The sequence below is a fragment of the Strix uralensis genome, chromosome 17 (assembly GCF_047716275.1).
Source record: "Strix uralensis isolate ZFMK-TIS-50842 chromosome 17, bStrUra1, whole genome shotgun sequence".
In the NCBI taxonomy this organism is placed as follows: domain Eukaryota; kingdom Metazoa; phylum Chordata; class Aves; order Strigiformes; family Strigidae; genus Strix; species Strix uralensis.
In genome coordinates this window covers 13,364,784-13,387,751 of record NC_133988.1, presented here as the reverse complement: position 1 = coordinate 13,387,751, position 22,968 = coordinate 13,364,784, and the positions used below count along the sequence as shown (strand labels likewise).

Here is a 22,968-nt window from a genome sequence, read left to right as displayed (position 1 = left end):
GCTGCCATGTCACAGGCTGATGGCAACTGGGAAGAGAGGGGCTGTCCATCTCTGTGTTCCAGAAAGTCCTGCACGTAGGTGGACAGGCTCTTTGGTGCATAAAGTCCTCTACCAACTATCAAATGTGATTTTGAAAGTTATCCTTACAAGTCATTCTGACAACTGTTCCTATTAGGAACTCAATCAGTACAGCATTGTGAATTCAGTCAAGTTTTCCCTTGACATCCTATGAATGTATTAAGTGATGAAATGTCAGTCAATCAGAGCAAGTTTGCACTTATTCCAGAAAAAAATCTGAATATGTAACTATTGTAGTGGTGATTGGGAGAGTAGAGATTTTCACAGTCCTTTGCTGCATAATCAAAGTCCTGAATAGTTGGGTGGACCTCCCAGCTAGTGTAGTGGAAATCCTGCTATAGCCAAATTGTTTCTCATTTCTAAACACTTTTGTCCAAGTTTGAATCACAGTGTTTCTGTCTGGTCCTGGTTTGCAACTGAACGATTTAACCTACTAAGGGTCCTGACTCCCTGTCGTATTTCCATGTACTCTTTGCAGAATTCCTCTCCTGAGCTGTAGAAGGTGATTGGGGATGAAGAGGGGGCCTTCTGGCATCAGCAAATCTCTTACTGTTTAAACAAACTGCCTCTTGTCTCGAGTCACCTTGAAGAAAGTAGGCTTTTCAGTAAACAGAAAATCTGCTTAGTACGTTTTCGGTTTTGATTAAGACTGTAACTTCTAGCAGGCTCTGCTGCTAATCTGCCTGATGTAGAAATGGGTACCTTTTAAGAAGCTGCAGCCCAAAATTAATTTCTGCAAATGTATTCACTCTTTGAAGAAACTCTACTAAGGATTTGAAATCTGGAAATGCTGAGGCTGTTGGGAAGCTTGTCTGGCTCGGGAAGAAAGAGCTGAGAGGTAGCGTGTGTTGGACGTGCGGTGGGGCTGAGCGTATTGAGGTCGGCTGTGGCAGGCGGACGTTGCGGCTGAGCTCGCGCTGCTTTCCCTGCTGTGCACCGCGGGACCGCGCGCCAGGGTCGCAGGGTGGGCACAGAGCTGAAACGCTGCCTCTCTTCAACCCTCCTCAAGTGCTTTCCTGGCAGGGAGATGACAAACCCATTATCCTCTCCATGCGCTGAGGTCTTCTGGCTGCTGAGCCATCAATAATACACGTCGTCATTTCCCAGATGAAGCTTTTCTGTTCTTTGTTTTTTGTAACACGTTTGCATTCGTCGCTGCCACTTCGGCGTAGTGTCGCCCGGCTGTGTGAGCCTTCCGCAACACATCGCTTCGCTCAGTGGCGCTTGATATCGACAGTGTCGAAAAGCAGCTCAAAGGTGCTGAGGTCTCCTCCTTGGCTTGTTGCAAGCCTGCGCATCCTAAGATTTTTCCACAGTTTTGTTCAAGCCAAGGAAAACTTCCATGGAAGGAAGAATCTCAGGATTTGGTTTTATAACCTAAATGCAGCTGACTTTGCTACATAAATGCAGGGTGGTTTATCTGAGCGAGGACTGCAGCATTGGCTCCTTTCAGGAGCTCTTTTCTCCCTCTTTGCCCTCCCTCTCGGCAGTTTATAATGCATTTGGAGCTCTCTGAGGCCATTTCCATAGTGTTGTGATTCATCGATAATTATACTGCTTTAAATCTATTGTTCGTTTACTTTTCATAAAAGTTCCCAGCTTTAAAACCTGCTTTTAAACTTTTATTTCATTCTAGCATATATTGGTTTGCTGAAAAAAAAAACCCTATGCACTTTTATTGTCTCTTAGCATCTGCTTCATTATCCATTATATTTCAATACTTATTTATTCCAATGAAGGAATATAAATGTTGAAACATTCTGCAGAAAGCTAAATGAACTGCCAACAGTAAATAGCATTTTTGATCAATTTAATAATTTTTCTTTCTGTTTGCAAATCAATTGTAAATATGCCTTGATTTTTACAACTTTAGTTGCTATTTGAAATTATTCTGCAAAGAGATTATTTGAATTGTTTCATACTAGGTGGGCTTGCAGGATTTCATCTGATCAGCCGTAAGCTTAGGGGTATTTTTTTTGAGAATAACTTCTGTTTATGTAGTATGCTTTGGCTGGCAGCACAGGCTCTCCCAATGCATTGGCTTGCATGCTTTCTCTCTCTAGATCAGATTTGAACTGATTTGTAGGAGTTAAATGAATATCAATGTCTGTGCTGTTTTATTCCTAACTTTGATAAAATTCCAGCGCTTTGTCCTTGTGTTTGCTTTAAAATTAAAATTCTTCATCTGCATTCAGATTGCAGTTACTTTTTTCCCCGAGTATTTTCTAGCTATTCTTAATGAGTGTGACCTGCTGTGTCCATTTATTAGCCTGTTCTTTATAAAGAGTCTTTAATATAGCACTCTTGGAAGCATATACAACATATGAAAACCTGAAAACTCTTCTGCTACGAGTAAGCTTCCCTTCAAATTCCTTTGCCCCATAGAGCAGAGCTGATGTACACAAGTTCTTAAGGTCAGCAAAATTGTTCCTTGTGAGATATTTAATGAAAATAAAATCTAAAATCAATGCTCATCTACTGAGACAGCATCTTCCTAGAAATTTAAGATTTGAACTTACTGGTACTTCACGACTGGCATCTTTGTATGATTGTCTTGGGGAATTCAAGGAGTCATAGCATCCTTTCTCCCCTTATGCAATGCTTTACCTGGCTATGTAAAGGTAATCTTACATCAAGTGTCATGTTCAGTGTAAATCAAGAATGTGGAGGAGGCTGCACTTTTAAACCAGTGGCAGGAAATCACATTAAATTCAATGTAATTACATTGTTCTAGAAATGTGATTATGTGTTTCAACTACCAGCCTCCCACTAAATTACTTCAGATCAGTCTCAATCTGTGGAATGAAATCTGCCTGATTTAGATGTAAAAGATGTAATAAATATGAAGAAGTGCATTTTGTATTTATATTTTATATTCACCTGTGACTGTTTATTACATTTTCCAGATCTAGCCTTTCCCAAAGCATATATCTTACCTGCCGTATGCAGGGAAATTGAACCTTGATGTCCCTTAATATCATGATTTAGTCTTTGCAGCACCACGTGTATGACATTAGCTACTTAGTTTCACGTAAAACTGCAGAGAGATCTTAACTGCAGGAATGGTCTGTAAAGAAAGAGTTTCCCCATGTGAAAACAAGATAAAATGTTCCCAAGAGCAAGCACAACCTTGATCGTAGTGGTACTGCTGAGGTTTCACAATTCTAAAAGGTAAGAAAGAAGGATAATATTGGTATTTCTGATAGATGAGCTTTAGACTATAGCTTGGAGGCCCACGTTTTGAAGCCTACTGCTATGCTGGCAGGCAGAGTGTTATACCTGAAAATAGTTGTGCCTGAAGTTAATTGAGGATGATAGCTTGACAGTGAAGATTCAAGTCAGGAAGGCAACACAACCGGGAAAGAATGGGGCACTTTCTCAATGCCATTTAAAATCAACGGAAGTAATCCATATATTTAGTGATTTTTTTTTTTTTTTTGAGTGGTGCCTTTGTAATTTGAGGTCTTCATCAGGAAATCAGATAATCTATAGCCTAACTATCAAATTAGAAAGCAGTCTCAGCCACAGTAATATACTGGCTTCACTTTTAATATCCACAAGCTATTGACATTAGTAATTGAGAATAAGGTTTTGTATCAGCAATTACTTGCACAGAAGATATTGTCACTTTAATGCCTCTGTACTTGACTCTAGGATAAGGTCAGATATAGTGACAGTAATTGCTGGAGGAAATAATTACAACCACAATCATGCAGGCATCGACAAACACCACCTTTGCAGAAGACTGGTCTGAAAGCTGAGCTCTAACTTGATGTTAGCGTTGCAGTTGGAAAACAACTGCGATTTCTAGGTGCAAAATTATGTTTACAAAAATATAAGGCAGGTTTCTTTGCTTTCTCATCTTCATCCCTTGATTCTTCTGTAGGAACAGAGTCACCCAGTTGTTGGAGCAGGCTGCGTTTCTCAGCCCTTTAGTCCCAACAGCATCTCCTGTGTGCAGAGCGCTGCAAGGATAGGTGACTGTTCGACGGTGGAGAGTTTGATTTATGAATAAATCTCCAGCTGTCTCTTTCACTTAAGTACAGGATAACTTTAAGCCTCCCTCCCCCACCTCCTTTCCATACTAAGTCTGGGTGAATGGGACTTCCCCTTAGGTTTAATGAGTCTTTGAATATCTCAGCAGTACAATCAAAAGGACCCTGGAAATAAAGGTTTTGCAGCTGTAGAAACTGCTCAGATGTGCCATGAAGATGAAATAGGGAGGAGCATAATTAATCTTCCTGTCTTCTTCAAGATGTGTTAAGATCAGACCAGGTCATTTTCTCTGAAGAGCTGGGGAGGAGCTGGAGGGGAAAAAGGCCTTGTCTCCAGGAATTAATCTCCTGGTCTCCAGGATTAGCCTCCTGAAATATGTCTGAAAGTGACTGCTGTAGCAGAACAAGGAACATTTATTCTATCTTGGTGCATTTTATAAACCATTTCAAATATAATTAAGCCCCCACCCCAGATTATTTCAGAGGATCGATGGGCACATGATGAGTGACTTTATTTCATCAAAAATGCTATCTTTTTGTTTTTCCCGGTTTTATCCGTGTTTTCATGGCCTGGGAAATACATTTCCTATTAGAGTCAACAAGAAGACTGGGCTGATGAGACTGCAAGCAGGGCTTCCTCTAGCCTTGCTATCAAGCCTGGAGAGGAGAGCTGTCCTGCCTGTCCCCCCGTCCCCAGCTGAGGAGGTAATCTCCTCCTCTGGATACCCTGGGAGAGGAAAACTCCCAAGGGACAGTTCTTCCCTTCCAGGCACAGGGAAGAAGAGCCATGAAGGCGCTTGTTTTACTTGTCCCCTTGAAGCGAGAGAGGAGTGGCTGCTGTTTTCCTGTTCAAGCATAACTAGTCATAATTAGTTTAGCCCTGGGTTATTGGTCCTTTGCTATATTAGCTCAAAAGACTGTGTGTGCGGGTGCGTATGTGTGCATGTTTCTCGTAGTTAAGAATTTGGGTGGAAAACCACACTTGCACCATCCTCAGTTCAGTCGCAGCCATTTTTTGACCAGCCCCAGATTTACAAGCAGATGTTAAACATCCTTAACACATGAAGATGATTTTGTCCCCAGATGCCAAGCTGTGAGACCATCGCATGGCACCACGGAGCCGAGAGCACAGCATGCTGCCCCTTGTTAAAATGACTTAACAGCTGATTTCCTTTATTGAAGGTTTGGAATAACCCCTAAGCACAGCAGATTCCCTCACAGAATTAGATCGTCTTTCTGTAGTTAGAGCCCGTATATCAGAACAATTTCAGTATTCACATCCTCTAAACAAGGCTCATTAATCGCAAATTCATGACTAACAGGGTTAGGGACTAGTTAGAATTGAAAAAGCAGAACAAGAATGGGATGTGCTTAATGCTCAGTGGGATACAGTATCTCACTGTGAGTGTTTTTTGCTGAAAACCACTGAATGCATTATAGAGGATTGTAGCGGGTTTTATAGGTAGTTGATTCAGTGCCCCCCAACTCCCCCAGTGGGAAAGCCTGTTTTTAAAGTGTTTGTTATTGCAAACACAGTGTATACTTTGAAATGCTGAAAGTTTAAGCGACTTTTTAGTAGCTAGCACCTAGGCATACGTAGTCTTCATGAAACATGAATTGTTTCTTCTTGCCCTTTTTTTTCGTGACCTGTTGCAGAGACGATTTTTCATCTAGCTTCTGAGGATGTATAGGAGCTTGAATCATAAAGGCTGGTCAAGAAAACAGAGGCTAACCAAAATCAAAACTGTAAGGGTGGCTCATTCCTATCCTCAAAAATGCTGTGTGATGTCCCTTGCTATTTGTCTTACTGAAATTCCCTGGGGCAGTGCGGGTCAAACCAGAACACAGCAGTCCTGGTGGCAAACAGACCAATTGCAACGATAAAGGAAAAATGCTAAAGGATAAAGGGAGGTTTAGTACTGGTGTTAGGAAGGAAAGGGAAAGCCACAGAGGGAATGATCCTATCAACTCTACTGATTTAGGAAGTGAATTGACCCCCTATACTACTAAACACTTCCACATGTATAGACCAAATGAGAACACCCTCCTGTACCACTTAGATTGGTTGCCTCCAATTTTTGATTATGGCGTTTTTGTCTTGTTATTTCCACAACTTTTTGTTACATGCACAGTGCCAGGACCTAGGTCTTTGTTAGAGATAAAAGATCTGGAAATGGATTTGGCCCTCTGAAATCTGTAAACTTTAAAAAAAAAAAAAAGTCAGAAGCACAGTGTGCTGCTGCTTTTTACTCTGTTTTATTGCTGTGCCGGACCTATCTGCCCATGTGCTGTATCATGTTTTTGAACCCATCCTGAAGGAGGCTGCTGTCTGCGAGCGGTCTTCAACTCTGCAAACACTAGAGTTTAATTTAAAAATCGCTGCAAGGATTAAAGAATCCTTCCCCAATCCTGCTGGCCCAGGGTGAGTAATCTCTTTCGACAGGCAAGTAAAATGCCATTAGTTTCTTGCATTACCATCAATCACTGTGGTAAACGGCAAGCAATTTTTGTGTGGTGGCTGGTAAATTTTCCTGACAGCTTTGCAAGGCTGGATAAGCATTCTGAGCTGTGGCAGCACTGTGAGCAACAGACTTTGGAGGGCTGAATCCTTCTGACCTCTTTGCCCATCTCAGGCTCTGGGGCTGCTGGGGTCTGTCTGTCAGGCACCAGCTTGCAGAATGATATTTTGGCCAGATCTGCAGAGCAAAAGCTGGGACTTGAAGCTTCAGGGCATCTAGAGGGGAAAAACTGTCTCCTCATCTTCATGTCTAGAAATATTGCAGGCAAATCCAGCAAGCCAGTGCTTTGGTACTGTCCATTTGTGGGGCTTTCTCTGGACTTTATTGCAGTAGATTATGGACCCAGCCAGCCTCTGCTGCACAGCCTTTGTCAGCTGTGCTTGGAGGAGAGACAAAGCTTGGGACTTGCAAAACCTTTGCCAAATCTGCTGAGATCCAATGGGGGCTTTAAAGAGTCATTGATGAAAGCTCAATCTACCTGCAGAGAGTCTTCAAAAAGCTTCTGGGAAGCACCACCTGAAGAAACCAAACTGGGCTGTCAAAGATAAAAGCCTGTTGGGACAGTGGCCAAAGGGCTAACTAAGGCTACCTGAGCACCAGAGTGGGATAATTTTATTGTAAAGTGCTTACTCTCTAGGAGAATCTTGGAAAGTTGTCTGCACTAGAAAAAAATTTTATAGTAAAGAAAGCAGAATGGAAAAAAAAAAACAGGGGAGAAAAGTCTTTGATGTTTTATCCCAGCTGGAGGGCTGGTTCTCATCAGAATTCACACATTATTAGCCTGCTTGGTGGTCATTGGTGCCTGGAGTACAAACCGCATAATCATAATGCTCACTAAAGTTTTCACTAGCAGCAGAAAAATGCTTTTTTGCTGTAATATATGGTGCCACCTTTTCAAGAAAAGTACTGGTCTGAGCTATACTGGAAATTGAATTCTATCTTGTGGAAAGGGAGATTATTTCCTGAGCTTTCCTTATTCACCGTCCTAGCACATACTGCTCAAGGTAAAGGTGCACTCCAAGATGATTGATTGGCAAGTGCGAGAGGACCGCTGTTCCATGTGACAGGGATATAAAGAACGATATTTTTATTTTTTGACAGTGAAGGGGAAATGGCATTACTAGCAATATTCAGCAATGTACTCTGCAGCCCCAGTTAGCTCTGCATATTTTATGGCATCCATTTTCTTTCTTCGATTAAACAACATAAAACCCCATAAAATAATCCAATAAAAACAACAACTACTAGTTCAGGCAAAGTTCTTGTGGCCTTTTTAATTCTGGAAGGATTTTCATTGCTGTGCTTTTTTTTTCCTCTTCCCTCTAACTCCATCCCTTGTGCTCAGGTCAATGTCTCCTTGCTACAGCCTAGGTGGAGTTTCTAATAACAACCTTTTCTGTGCTGCTTTTTATGCAGGGTACTGAGCAAGTGTAGAAAAAAGTATGATAGATCTCTTAAAGACCACTTCATGCTGTTAAGCAATTGTTGGATGTGCCAAGGATTTGGGCTGGTTTCAGAAGAAGTTAGAGGTATATATGTGTTTCAAAAATATCCCCGTTTTAATGTTTTTTAAAATTTTTTTTACTGGTGCAGTTTTAAGCAATCTTTTAGGTAAAGATGACCAATGTCGTCTTGCTTTTAGCCTCATCTCCTAAGAGACATGTCAACATGTTGTCAGCCCATCAACCTCACTGCTGGTCTTCTCTCTTGTACTTTTTAAACCATTGAAAGAGGTATATTAGCTGTGTGAAAGTCAAGGTGAGAACCCATTCAGTGCATGCAGACTGCCTCTGTTATTTACTTTTCTGGGCCAGACTGCACACGCTGTCTCAAGACTAGCCACAGGCTGGCTACCACTGGCCTCTTCTGGGCATCTGCCAATTGGGGGATTTGCAGTCACCACCTGCCCTGAGCTGAGCTATTGTGCCACAATCTGACAGCTACAACAGACTCCAGGGTTGACTGTAGTACTCAGCAGCAACGCAGGAAATTCTTTCTGATCCTGAGTCATATACATTGATGTCTGGTAAAAGATAATTAATTGTATTAGTCTGAATTGTATTTAATAAACTTTTTCGTCACAGGAAACGTTTGTCTCCAAGGTGCTGAGCACTTTCAGACACATTGATGGACTATTTTAAATGCTGTATGCCCCCATCCAATGTTAACCAAGACAGTGCTATGAAGCTCATTATCTAGTTTTGCAGGGAGAGGGATGAAAAGTTTTTACTTTGTTGTTGTTTAGGTGCTTCCAGAAATGGTGACCTTCAGGGCTTTTTTTTCACTTGTAGAGGTAGAAAAATGACTCCTTTATAAAATTTCTTTGTCTCCCAGGAGGCCTGAACTCTATTCAGGCTGCAAACATTTTTGCAGTGCTGATTTCTGAAAGGAGCCTTTCAATAAAAGGAAACCTTTAAGTATCTTTGTCTTTGCGGGAGGAAACCTCTGACTTACTTTGATTTTTTCATTATAGTTTTCAAAGCTGTGTTTGTGCATGATTGCAAGAATTCCAAGTTCAAATACTTTGGACACCTTCAGACTTGGTAATGCATTTTTTCCTGTACTTCTAGGCTTTAAGGAAGAGTTTCATCTATTATAGCATTGCATTGGTTTCAAGGTAAAGGACATAGCCCGAGTGTTTTAGATCTTTCAGAGAAGGGTTGAAGAGACCGAGCAGGCTTTGATATTTGTTCTGTAGACATGTGTTACAGAAAACCACTCCAGCACTTTACCTCTTCTCTCCACAGAGAAGGTACACCACAGATTGTTGTGTTGGAGAAGAGAGGGCACATCAATTCTTGGTGATGTCTAAGAGTGTGTGACAGCAGGCACTCTTGAGCTCTTTGAATAATGATCAACACATCGTAACTCGGTTAACTGAACAGAGGCAGTGAAATAAAGGGAAATATCTCTCCTCTTTCAGGGGAGACAGAGGTGTGAGCTGGTTGTGCATCCTAATGAGAAAGGGATGATACTGGTTGTTTGGTAGCAAGGATCATTTAGACTTGGAAAAAGGCCTGTTGTCTCCTTTTGATCAATAGTAATAATGGTTAGTTCATGTTTATTGGATACTTTGAAAGTGTAAAGTGTCAAGTGAGTTTTAGAAATTGTGTATTTATTTGCAAATTATGGGCACCGTTTTCTGCCCTCCAGGCAGGCAAAGGACAGAGGACCTGACCTGCTTCCCCGTGCTGGTGTAGCAGGAGTCTCTGGAGCCCTGCTAGCAGGATGCCAGGGTCGGCAACCCAAAAATCAGACCTGTTCTCCTGGTGTGAAGAGTTTGCTGGAATTTAAGAGCTTTCAGCATAATCTGTAGTCACATTTGCTTACACTATAATTAATTGGTATGTCAAAGGCACAACAATGTTTTCAGGTGGACCCAAATCAATTTTGGCTTTTAGTTTTATTAAGGAAATTCCAATTGCTATAGAACTCTTTGACTTGCAGTTTTAATACCTACTGGGAAATTACAGAAATATATTGAAATGCACTATCTGTACAATTTTTAAGTATATAACTGCACAGTGTCTCATGAGAAATAATTTTTTTTTTTTTTTTAATCCTTGGATGAGTTTCCAAGCAAAGGTTAGTAAACATCCTTATTCACCATTTTGAAGTTGCCCAGACAATTAAATGGTTAATAAAATGTCTTGGGTTGATAGAATCGGACCCTATGTCTCCTACCCCAGTGCCTGGCAACCCTTTTTCTTCCAGAGGGACAGAATTCCACTGTTGACATATTTCAAAGAAAAGTGTTCATTGTGGGAGATGGCGTTTTCATCTCATGTTACATAAAGGCTTCAGAACCTCTCAGGTTTCCATAGCAGTGTTGGTAACCCATATAAACAGGACTAGTTTATGACAGGAATAAATAAGAAGAAAAATTAATAGCTTTAATTTCAAGACAATTAGGATGCCTTTCTGCTGTTTTTCTAAGCTCCATTTTCTTACCTGAGTGAGAAAGAGAGCAGATTGAAAAATGGAGTTTCTGCTGAAATAAGAAGATGAAATCTTTAAATGTCTTATTTCCTTTAAAAAATGGCAAAAATTGGTAGTTTTTCAATGGATATGGAAATACAACATGATGTTAAACTGCTTTGAAGATGTTCACATACTCTTTGCTGATTTTATGATCTTATACTAGAAAATGTTTCTGAGACACCTTCTCTTTCAAAAAAATTCGTGAGGGTTGACACCTCTTTTGCTGACCTTCCTTCACAGATGTGAAATTCAACTTTTCAATATTAAACAATTGCTATGAAATTCATTAATCTCTGGTGATTTAGACCAGCTGGAGATGTCTCCTAAAATGTCTAGACATTCTTAGGAAAAATGGGGGGCTCTTGAGAAAATCTGCTGCACTTTTTTAATGAAGATACATGTACAGTTTGATGAAAAGGAGGAGGGAGGATTTTTGATAAAATACTCCCCCCATCGTCATCTCCTATTTTTCATCCTGCCTTATTTTGATCATGCTTCTGTAAAAGCTTCCTCAAAATCATAAGCCATCATACTCAAGGGTAGGTTGTGTTAATTTGTCTTCCCTAATAGTTAATTTATCACATGGAAAGCACTTTACTGTCAGAATCCAAATTAAAATCCTGTTTACTCTTTTCATTATTCAAAATCCAATATGCTAGTGAGCTTGATCCTTAGCATATTTTGAAACATTTGATGAGCTGAAAAAAAGTAGGTTGATAGCTTCACCTTTTAGGTAGAAGAGAGGTAATTGTATCATTCTAAATCTTTAGCACTGATCCCCTCCATGATTTCAAAGGGTTTTCTGTTCTCTGAGTTATTGGGCTTTTTTCGTGTCAGCCACCATGTCTGTTGAGCAGTTTTGTTCCTGCCTTGCATTGTGCTGGTCACTGTACCTGTTTTGTCTGCTTTGTCCTAGCTGGTGCTTTGGCTTTGACTTTCTTCCTTGAGCGCATGCTGGATAGAGATATTCTGATATACGACAGTAATAACTGTTTTCATAGAAACTGCATCCCTAAATGCTTGACAGCTACAAAAGGTTACATAAAAATAACAGATGCAGAGTGAAATTGAAGTATACCGAAGGGAGGGAAAGGCAAATTTTCTGATGTGGTGTAAAGGTGAGAGAGTGCTGAGGTCATGAGATACAGAAAGGGCATTTCCACAGGGTGAGTGGTGGCTGAGAAAGCTCTGGCCCTGCAGTGGGGAGGCGTTTCAGGGTGAAGCAAGGCCAAGGCAGGCAGAACACAGCATATCCATGTCTTGTTTTGAAAACAAATTTGGGACAATTATGCATTGGACTTGCAATGAAGGGCCGGTCACTGCAGTAGTTTTTAGCGTGGATGAAATGTGGAGGTCAAATCTTAAGTAAAACTCCAGCTGACTTTGGAAGTTGCTGACTCTGTCTCTAAATATTGAGCTGTCTTTATCCCTAAGGGCAAACATGGGTTTTTTTTGTCCCACAAGTTCCTACCTTATTTCTCTGGTAACACCTACTGCCACTGGCTTTATACCAGGGCCATGTTGAGTTTTTTAACCCGTGGTACCATTTGTCAAACCCTTTTACTTGGGGTTTCCTTTTATTTGATGCATTGCAGTTGTATTCTGTTCCACGTTACCATCTGCCTGACATCTACCTACACCTCTCCACAGGGCTTTGCAGGCTGCTTCTTTTTCTTTGCAATAAAGCAGCATATTATTTGTGCTTCTACACTTGTGACCTTTCGGAGAGGCCTTGGATCTTTGCAGGATCTTTGTGTATTTTATGTACTTAGAAAGATAGCTTTACTTATAGTGACATTAATATGGAATCACAGAAACAAGCACAGCCTAGTGTTGCTGTTTTAAGGAGAGTTTGATGGTGAAGTAGTTGGAACATAAATTTGTGACAGGTCTTTTAAAATATAAAAGAACAAAGAAGTAAAGTTCTTGGGAAAAGTACTTTAGAAAATAAACACTTGCTTAGTCTGTGAAGGTTTAGGACCTGATACTTTGAGTTGTTTTAAATCTGACTGCCGTAAGAGGCGAGGCTGTGCAGCATGATTAGCTGCACTCTCATTTCATGCCTACTTCAAGCCCACAGCAGCAGAAAGCATATTTGCCCACATGCTGGTCTTGCGTGGCCATTACAGGCCACACTGTCTTAGTTGCTCTGCAGTAGTGTCAGGAGAGCTGGGTGGGTTTATGGTGAAGGCATCAAAACATTCCTTGGCAGCTCTAGGTGTAATTCTTGGTTTTGCCACGTGTTTTCTGGGTGACTTTGTGTCACCTCATTTTCCTCATATTTGTGGATTATCTGTAGAGAATTTTGGCCAGGAAGCTTAGGAACACAAAAGAGAGGGATGGTGCCTCCCTTGAGGGGAGCTCTAGTCCCACCTCAGCCCTCCATCTGCTGTAACAGTTTCCCAAACAGTTTTGCTTTCATATGCTCACACCAATGAACTCCTGACTGTCTGTGCCTCTCTCCCAAATGCCATGGAACGCATTTGGATGTGGCAACTATGAATCACATACCCTCTCTCCTTCTATCTGCCAGCAAACTCTACTTGCTTCCTCCCCCTATACAGGGATGCTTCTATTCCATCCTACATAGAAACATTGCCCATCTCACCCACACCCCAAAAGTCTCCAGATGTTATGTCTGAATTCAGTGATTATTTTAATTTATAGTGCTTGGCTTAATGTATCTTAAAACACATGTATTTTAACTAGAAACTCCCCAGGGACCTAATTCAAACTAATTGCTTGCTGTTTGTGCAATTCTTCAAATATGTAAAATGCTCTGTGAGGGCTTGGAATTACTCAGCTCTGCACAGGTTTGGTCTTAAAGATGGGTAGGGGTGTCTAGCTGAAGTGTAAGCCTGGGAATCAGGATGTAGGGACCTTCATTCTGGCTTTGCTGAGACAGTATAATTTTAGGCAAGTTAACTAAACTGGCCTACAGCTTGGATTTCCTGTAGGGGAAGGATGATGATTTTATTTTTAATTGGGCTAAAAATGCATGTTGAAGGGCTGACTACAGAAATGCTTGGAAATTACAAATTAAATTTATTATCATAAGCGTTATTATTAGTATGCCATTGAGAGTGAATTTAGCTCAGATCATGTTTTCCCTCATAATGGGGTGGGGGGGGAGATAAGAGGATTTCTAAAATAGCTCTGAAAAAGTCTTTTTTTCCCATCATTTTGAGCATTTTCCATCTGCTGTGAGCACATTCCTGTTTTATTTCCTAAATATCTTTTCCGTCTGTTTCTATTTTAAAGTTCTCTTTGCCAGGATTTAACTTCCCAATTACTGCTGCTGGGAGTGTTGCTGGGGGTGTATTGCAAGCAAGCATTTACCTTTCAGATTTTGCAGTTAATTGACTGGGAGGCAGTGGAAGTCCCTGCACCACTTCCGCTAAGTGCTCGGCTGTGTAAATCCCTCTTGCAGCCCTTAAGTTACTTTCCAGCCCTGGTGATTACTCACACCTTCTCCTTTCCTTCTGTTGTAATAACTGAGGGAAGAGGTTTAGAGTGGCCGAATTCATGGGGTCGCATACATTTAAGGCTGGGATTGCATTTTAAAATAGTTTCTGGTCGTTCCAATTTGGCAGGCTGGGGACGCTTCTCCTTGCCTGCTCCATTCAGTCTATCATGTTTCCATCTTTATATTCTACAGTAAATGGAGGACACGCTGTTCAGGGAAGAAAACATTGCCAGGGATACCAAATGTATTCTGAAGTCTAAATTGAAAGCAGCTTCCTCTATTCTGCCTTTACAGCTGGAGAAGAGAGTTAAATTCACCCATGAAACAGTTTCATCGATTCCCAGTTCTGCACAGCTTTGCCACTTTTCACGCCCCACCCCCCCGCCCCCAGCTACCCCCTCTTAAGATATTATGGGCATAAGTGTTACGAAAGACAGTGCTTGAGGGTGTCACCTTTCTTGTAGAACCTCCTCCACCCCCTAAAGAAGAGAGCATCATGAATAAATAGTGATCACCTCATTTGTGATACAGGCTGTAACGTGGGGGCCCTGTTGCACGCTAACTTCTGCTGAGCTCATTCAGTATTCCTCTGTCTCATTTACATCTCTGCTAATTGCGTTATCAAAATGCCACATAAGTTGCAATGTTTTAAAGGTGGGCAAGTGCTTTTTAACAGGACAGTTTTCTGTCTGAAAATTCTGTTTTTCAGAAAGCAAGTATTTCATGGAAATGAAATGTCAGTTTTGCCAAATTTCCAATTGGCTGTCATGTTTTCTTCATTTTTTTCCTTTTATTTCACAATTATCTTTATAAAAAGGAATTAAGCCATCTTAGTGTTTGTCCTGGTTTTGGCTGGGATCGAGTTAATTTTCTTCCTAGTAGCTGGTATAGTGCTGTGCTTTGGATTTAGGGTGAGAATAATATTGATATAACACTGATGTTTTAGTTGTTGCTGAGCAGTGCTTACACTAAATCAAGGACTTTCCAGCTTCTCATGCTGCCCCACCAGTGAGGAGGCTGGGGGTGCACAAGGAGCTGGGAGGGGACACAGCTGGGACAGCTGACCCCAACTGACCCAAGGGATGTCCCAGACCATATGGCATCATGCTGAGCAATAAACTGGGGGGAGTTGGCTGGGGGGCAGCAGCCCACTGCTTGGGGACTGCCTGGGCATCATCGGTCAGCATTGTGCATCACTTGTTTTGTATATTCTTTTATCATTATTATTATTTTCCCTTCCTTGTCTGTTCTGTTAAGCTGTCTTTATCTCAACCCAGGAGTTTTACCTTTTTTGTGATTCTCTCCCTCATCCCACTGGGATGAGTGTGTAAACAGCTGTGTGGGGTTTAGCTGCCTGCGGGGTTAAACACAACAGTGGTAACCGTTACTTCTTGGGTCATGCTTCTGTGAAATACTTCAGTAGGTTGTTTCCATGTTTTCAAGCCCAGATATGGCAGAATTTTTCTCAGCTGGTAAACTTTAAAGGACATCAGATTTTTCTCAAGCAATTCTATTTATCCTCACAGCTCCCTTTGGAAAGTGCTGCTCTTCCAACTCAGTATTTTATATGTGGGGAAGGGAGGTACAGGGAAACTGAATGATCCACCCAAAGTTATAGCTTGGCCTTTGCCTGGCACAGAGCAGGGCAATAAACCCAGTGCCTGGGCTCACACACTAGCCGTTCACCATCCCTTCTCTAGTTAATGTCAGCTCTGGTAGGAATTTCTTATTCTTTTTCAAAGCCTCAGTCCCAAACACTTACAATAATTTTTGTGCCCGTGGAGTTTGAGGGCAGATTTAAAGATATGAATCACTTATCTGAAGAACAGTAGGCTCAAACCTCCCATATGTAGGCTGGTGTAATTTGAATTTCTTGACTTTTCCTAAGTGAGAAGCTGAATTCAGTTTCTTCCTTCTTTCAACCTTCCTGGCTCTACTGATATCCAAAAATGCAAAATGACATCTTGTCTCAGCCCACCAGAGCAGATGCATTGCAGGGGATTAGACTGGAAATTTTCCTAAAATGCAGCGTTCTGAGACGTTTTTGGAAAAAGTAGCTGGGGAACAGAGTATGCGATGTTCACTTGATGCTAACCCAGCAAGACAGTAGATACGCAGCAAGCGAAAGCTGTAGGCACAGTCAACAAGACTAAATTGCCAAAAACCAGAAGGCCTCCTGTTAAGGGACGGTGCCCTGAAGGAGAAGTCAAGTGGTGAGCCAACAGGACAGGCATCAGGACAGTCTCATCTGATGTCCAGACAGGCAAAAAGCATCTTGTAGCTGTATTCAGACACAAGAGAAGAAACAGCAAAGCTCCCTGGCTGAGGGGGGCTGACACAGCTGAGGAGTTGGCCCAAGAGGGAAGCCAGTGTTTTAGGGTGCAGACTGGAGAGGTTGGAACAGTTGGGCATGTAGATAGATGTGGATATTTGAAGCTCTTGCATCCTTATCCCTACGCTGTGTGTGAGGACCACTGATGGAGGTAAAGAAGAGCAGCAGCTTCAGCTTCCATGAAGAAGGGAGCTGCACAGGTGTCCTGCATGGTTAAAGCCTGCTCAAGTGAGGCAGGGAACTGTGCCATGTTGCTTTTCATCCTCGTTGGGGTAAACCAACCTGCTAGATTCTGATCAGAGTAGATGAAAGTAAATGCTGCAGAGCGAAGAAGAGTGCAAAAGCTGTGTAGGAGGATATAACAAGCTTCTGACAGATGGAAAAAGGCTGATGAATCCTGAAATCATGGGTGAAATCCAGCTGTCCTGTCCCCTACGTTCCCTAGCATCTCCTGCCCTTCAATTAACCTTTAATTAACCAGAGCTTTGACTTGGGTGGAAAGTTGGGTTAGAAGTTTCCAGACATGTTGTCAAGAGAAAACATGAGAAATTGAGGGGGTGGTGGGGAGGTGAATTTGTTAAAAAAATATAATTTTGGCTGGGAAAGAGAAAATTTAAGAAGTGTGTGTGTTGGGTGGTTTTTTTTTTTTTTTGTCAGGCCCTAATGATTTTTTTTGAGTGGTTGACTAAGTCTAAAAATTATTGAATCCATTCCTGAAGGCCTAATTCTCTATCTCATGTAAATTACCAGTCTGAAATGAAGCCATGTAGGTGTCTTGCAGGAATTATTTGGTCCAGTGTAATTACTACAGAGTAAATGAATGTTCCTCTGAAAAAAGAAGAGGAGATGATAGGAAAGGGGCACATAAGCTTTGAGGCATGTTGTTTGGAGATATGAATGACTGTGGAGAAACATGAAGGAGACAATTAGAAAAATATCAAGTAAAATTCTCTCCTTACAGGAAACATTTTTCATCAGTTGGTTATACCAGGCATGAATTTGGCCCATCAAGTCAGTAAAGCCTTACAGGCAAAAATAAGGATATCATAAAAGCAGAATGAATTAATTCCTTCTCAGAGGAAAAGACCACCTATTGAGTCTTGAAGTTACTTTGATCCAAACCCATGAACTCAGCTAGAACGTAAAGGAAATTCCTAACAGTGTAACATGAGCACCAACTGGCCATGAGGCATTGGGGCAAATCCATCACAATTCACTGTTAAGTAACACTTCAAGTCTCAGCAGTGCTATTTCATTCCACCATACAACTAAGAGGTCCCTCTTGGCTTTGCTTTTAATTAATTAAGTCACAGTAGTGGCGAACGTGGCGCTACAGCAGTTGCTTTCTGCCTAATTGTTCTCCAGGCATATTTGCAGCACTCCTGTTGAAATCCCAGCCTTGTTTTAGGAGTCAAGCTGCACAAATGAAGTCCCTGCTATTAAAAGCAGGTTTTTTTTCTATTCCTTGGCAATCTGTTCCTAACGCTGAGCCCCAGTGGAGCATGGACTTTTTTTTTTTTAACCAGATTTTTTTAAAACAAAAAAATGTTGACATTTACCAACTACCAAACTGCTTTCAGACTCTAGCCATGCTTAGAAAATGGAGGTTTTCCATGTCAGCATCATACTGTTTTCAGCAGCAAGAGTTTGACATGCCCAGTTTGATAGATCCCAGTACAATGGCATAATTATTTTCATTTCTCAGTCCTGAATCTAAGCTAATGTATACCTTCTCTCTCCTTCCTGCATTATGGTCTTTGAGCAGTGAAACACATTTTTTCCATGCAGATTGCCCTAATATTAAAAGGCACCTTGCTCCCAAAGGTTTGCAAGCAGCAGAATATATTTTATATCACAGTGCTTTGATTCTCCATCTTAAACTGCAAGACAGACACAACAAATTAAATCAACTTATGCTTAGTCACATCTGTTTCATTTATATCAAACTGGTGCCACCGAAGCAGAAAGCATTCTTATTCTCTCCACATTGTTCAAGCTGAAAATTAACTGGCTTTGCACATAATGAAACTCATACTTCATCTCTTTAAAATGATTGGACCTGTTTTATATTTTTAAAGCAGAGTGACTTACAGTTGCAATGTATCAGTCTATTACTAATGGAAGAGGGAATATTTCCTTTCATCTTCCTTGTTTACCTCTCTGGATTTATTTGTAGGAGGTCTGTAACTGAAGCAATCCCTGTTGTTCCCCAACAGAATCAGGACAGGCCCAGGTGTGAAGATCATGGACATCAGAGTCAGTGATGCAGACCAGTGGGGGGTTCAGGAAGAGACGGACAGCGCGAGGACCACTGCCACGATCACATGTATGCACAATGACCCAACCGCAGAGAACAGGTAAGCCGCCAAGCGCTGTTGTGCATTAACCCTTGCTAAAATGCTGTGAGAGATGTACGATAGCTTTTTTTAATAAGTCGTATTGCTCTTTTAATAGCAGTATTTTTTCCTCTCTAGACTCCTTGGAAAAGCTATAGGTGATCTAATGAGAGTTTTTTTCCTTTCGTTTCACTTTTGAGCTTTGGAAGTAGATTATCTAATTAAACTGGAGGCAGCCAACTCGTCCTGGCTCACATTTGCTTTCATGCACCTTTAGGGCAGCAGCAGAATTCCAGTTGTCAGAGAGTCAACAGAAAGAAGTGGATTAGCATAGAGAAATACGAAGAATAATTGAAAGCAATATAGGACAATGCTGTCTTCTTTATTTGAAAAGCTATGAAAGTAATAGCTATTAAGTGTTATTCATTATTGCTGCAAAACACCTATGAGTGTCTATGAACTGTCTCATGAATGCTGTGCATGTTTGTTATGGTAATGCTCCCACAAGCTATATCAGAGGTAATGAGAAATTTACATTTTTAGTCAGAATTATGTATTTTACAATACAAGCACTTTCTCTCCATTATCATGCAGTTTACTCTACACTTAAAGTACACTGTGCATAAATTTAGCTTGAATTGTATCATAATTAGGAAATAACAAAACTTCATGTCAGAATTTTTATTTGAGGAGTCTTTTGCATCCATCTTTTTCTGGAGGCTCCTGTAAGGGAGAAAAATGGTTGCTAGTAGTTGTTTAGACCTAGGAAGAGGTTTGAAGTGCAAAGAGAGTTTCTACTCCACTTAGTTTCTGAAGCTGTATTTGAGGAACAAATGAATCCTATCTAGCTCTGGGTACCTGCGATACAAGTGTTGGGGTGAAAGCTCTTTAACATGAGTTTGCTTTTTAGTGACAGGGATAAATAGGTACTGCTAAGGTGAGAGTCCTCTTCGATGTGTAAAACAGGCCTGATGAATAGCAAGCGAGAAGTGCCTGTTTCTCTCCAGTAAAGATTCAGAGTGGAGGCGACTGAGTGGGACACAGACATTTGCATTGTAAACGCATGAAGTGAGGGGAGGTGATTCCCTGCTCAGTGTCTCTGGTTAAGTCAAGTGCTACAGAGCTTTCTGGCATGAAATGCCAGGCAAACCTCTTGGTTCATTACCTGTTTCATGCACTTCCTCCCCATTTAAAAAAAAAAAAAAAAAGGGGGGGGGGGGGGGGAGTTCCCTCTTGTTTCATAACCGTGTTTGTCAAAGTCACAATTCTGATGATGTGATGTAGGAAATCCTAGCCAGCTTCCATTGTGATTTTGCTGGGGTTTCATGGGCTGCTGTACTGATAAAGCAGACCTCTGGCAGCTGGATTTGGCACTGTATGTTTTGTCTCCAAATCCTTTGTCTTTTGGCAAGACTTCCCAGTTCCTCCAGAAGCTGTTAAAGAAGCCAGCAAGTCCCTTTGGTGGGGAGAGCGCTCAGCCAGCAGAGACACTGGCTCAGAGGGGAACCTTTGGGCTTGTTCTGGAGCTGCGTGATGACACATGATGGCTCCAGCAGTGAAATCTCAACCTGAATTAGCTCAGGCGGCTGATCTGGGTGCTTGTGCAGTATCTGCTCTTTGCTGAATGCTGCAGTCAGGTTTTTTGCTAAAACAGCTGTGACCTCTGTTCTGTTCAGAGCAAGGTGGAAAGCCATCAATTCGAAAGTGAAATGCTGAGGTTAAAGGAAGACTTAAGATCATTTCGTGTTACAGAGGAATCTTTCTATTGAAATGAAACAACTATTTTTAAAGTTAGACAAAAAATAGGATGAAAACTGAAACTTACTGCCTTGTACGTGGTTTCACTAATCCATGAAATTATACCTGTCACAGTATCTTAGTTTTTATTAAAACTGATTTTTGCTTTGTGTTGAACTGTTAAATTGCACAAAAGCAACGAATCTCAAGTTAATTAATACTTTGACCCTTTCCTTTGTGAGATTAGTTTAATATTTTTGGATTAATTAAAGTATGCAAATAGGAACTGCTGAAAGATCGTTTCCAGATTTGCAAATATTGAAGTGCTTAGAGTAAATATTTAACTTTGATCTTTACTTCAATTTGCCTTTTTGGTCATAGTGGTGGCCCTCTTGCTTCTTTTGAAGAATGTTAAGTCTTTATGTGGGGATTCTGCTGTTTCATTTAAATGAGCAGAGACCTGAACTTGCTTCTGTTAAGGTCAATGTGGCAAAACTGTCACTAGACCTGATTCATCTGTTCCTCCTTTCAGTGATTTAAGGAGCTTCATTAAGGCAGTTTATGTATGATTGAGAGTGCAGGATCAATCTCATCCATTGCAGAGCAGAACCTATTAGTAAACAGAATCATATTTACCTCGGGGAGATAGTTTTTTCTCTCTTAGAAGTAATTTCAGTTCTGCTGACTTGCCTGGTGTTATGCTGGTAGTAGAGAAGTGGGTAAGAGCCTCTGAGCCCAAATAGTTTTCTCTGAGGAAGAGATGGACGAGTTTGCTATGGTTTTGCAACCTCCCCTGGGCGTTGCGAGGGGGTGTAGAGCCCCGGCAGCCCTGCGAGCCGACTGGGCTGGCACAGCTCTGGGAGGTTTGGTGAAAGTGAGAAACTCCAGCAAGTCACAGCTGCATTTGCCAAAATCTCTGACTATCCTCTTTGCCCTTAGCTCAGAGAGAACTCTGTTCTCCTCTGCTTTGCACTTCGGTTGCTCTTTCTTCCCCAGTGTGCAACTCTGATAAGAGCCACCGACAGACACTGCCTGCAAGGAGAACAGTGGCTTTGGACTGTGACATGTTCGTAATCCAGTCTGCATTCGTTTTAGCCAGTGTTATCGGCTGGAGCCTTTTCAAATTTGCTTACTTCTCTAATCTTTCTCCTTCTCCCCTCTGCAGTGTTATCGGTATCATGAGTTTTTCATCTCCGTTTCTCACATTTCCCTGCGCAAATTGAGTGTTCATTAAAATGTTTTAAATTAAGACCTTTCCTCCTTTCATGCAGAGTGCATCATGCCTTTTCTGTGCATTACTTAAAAAAAATTCCTTATCACAATGTTTCAGGCAGTTTACATTATATTCTATTAAAAATCCATTTTGTCCAAGGTTGTCACAATTCATAGATTAAAGCTTTCCAGAGTGTGTTTTGTTAGGAATACATTCATAAATTCACCTCTTTAGTAGTCCCATAAGCTTGTATTTAAAACCTCTTTTTGATAATGTAGTTGAACAAAGAGCCTAAAAAGAAGAGATTTGTTTTAAATGTACACACACAAGTATATATGCACGCATCTATTCTGATCTGTGTGGGGCCTTGCTTTGCCCTTATTGCTGCCATCTCAAAGGACTTTTTTGGTAGCTCTTTGAGAGAGGAGATTGATTGTTGCCATCTGCGTTTATTCTCCCTTGTGTTCTCTCCTTGGGGCAGAACTCTGTGAATCTCATTTTGGTAGGGTTAGTTGAAGCAGCAGCGTGCTTTGTTTCAAAAAGACAGAGTTTCTACTTCAAGCACAAATACTCTTGCATTGTGCCTGCAGCTGGAACCCAGCACTTCCATTCCATAGGAAAGGACCGTTATGGATTTCTGCATTGAGTGCAGAGTGCATCTTGCAAGGAGTAGAGGAGGTCAGGACTGGTGGGCTTAGATAAAAAATTTTGTGCTTTCAGCCTCCCAAGCACAATAGGTGTGTTTGTGAAGGACTGGGATCTTACCCTGTGGTGTAGGGCTATATGTTGAATTATTGGAAAAAATGCTTTTGAAATACAAGGCCAAAATTTGGGTGTCTACTAGACACAAATCCTTTCTGGCTTCCAGAGAATGGATCCATCCTATTTCTGTAAAGACCATGCAGGCTTTTTCCACTGTATTTGCCAAAAGATGGATTGAGCCTTGCAATTCTTCTGTCCTTTGCACCTCAGGAGTTCTCTGGAAGCATCTCAGGAACATGCCACAAATTAGGCTGCAGTAGGACTAGGGCAAGAGGTCTTGAAAAGATGCCCCGAGAGCATGGTCCATCTTTGGCAAGCTACGGTACCCCATAACTCAGCGCTGTTATCTGGAGGAATGGGATTTCAGGAACTTTGCCAGACTGATTTAGCATTTTATAGGATTAGGTTATTTCAAATCATTGCTGAGCAGGAGTTGAGTTTCCACAGTCTCATTTGAAAGGCCCCATGATACGACATATTTCAAGGTGCTTGGTGTCTCCTTGCTGGAAAGCTGAAGAACTAAAACTTAATGTGACCTGGCCTTTGGTT

At 41.3% G+C, this 22,968-nt stretch overlaps 1 protein-coding gene across 1 annotated transcript in view; it reads left to right on the top strand.

The window, feature by feature from the left end:
• The window catches only part of TMEM132B (transmembrane protein 132B), a 256,765-nt gene that overhangs the window by 91,648 nt on the left and 142,149 nt on the right, over positions 1-22,968 (top strand). The window contains exon 3 of the mRNA XM_074887367.1: positions 18,588-18,728. Within this exon, the coding sequence (XP_074743468.1) occupies positions 18,588-18,728 (141 nt within the window). The remainder of the gene's footprint in view (positions 1-18,587; positions 18,729-22,968) is intronic.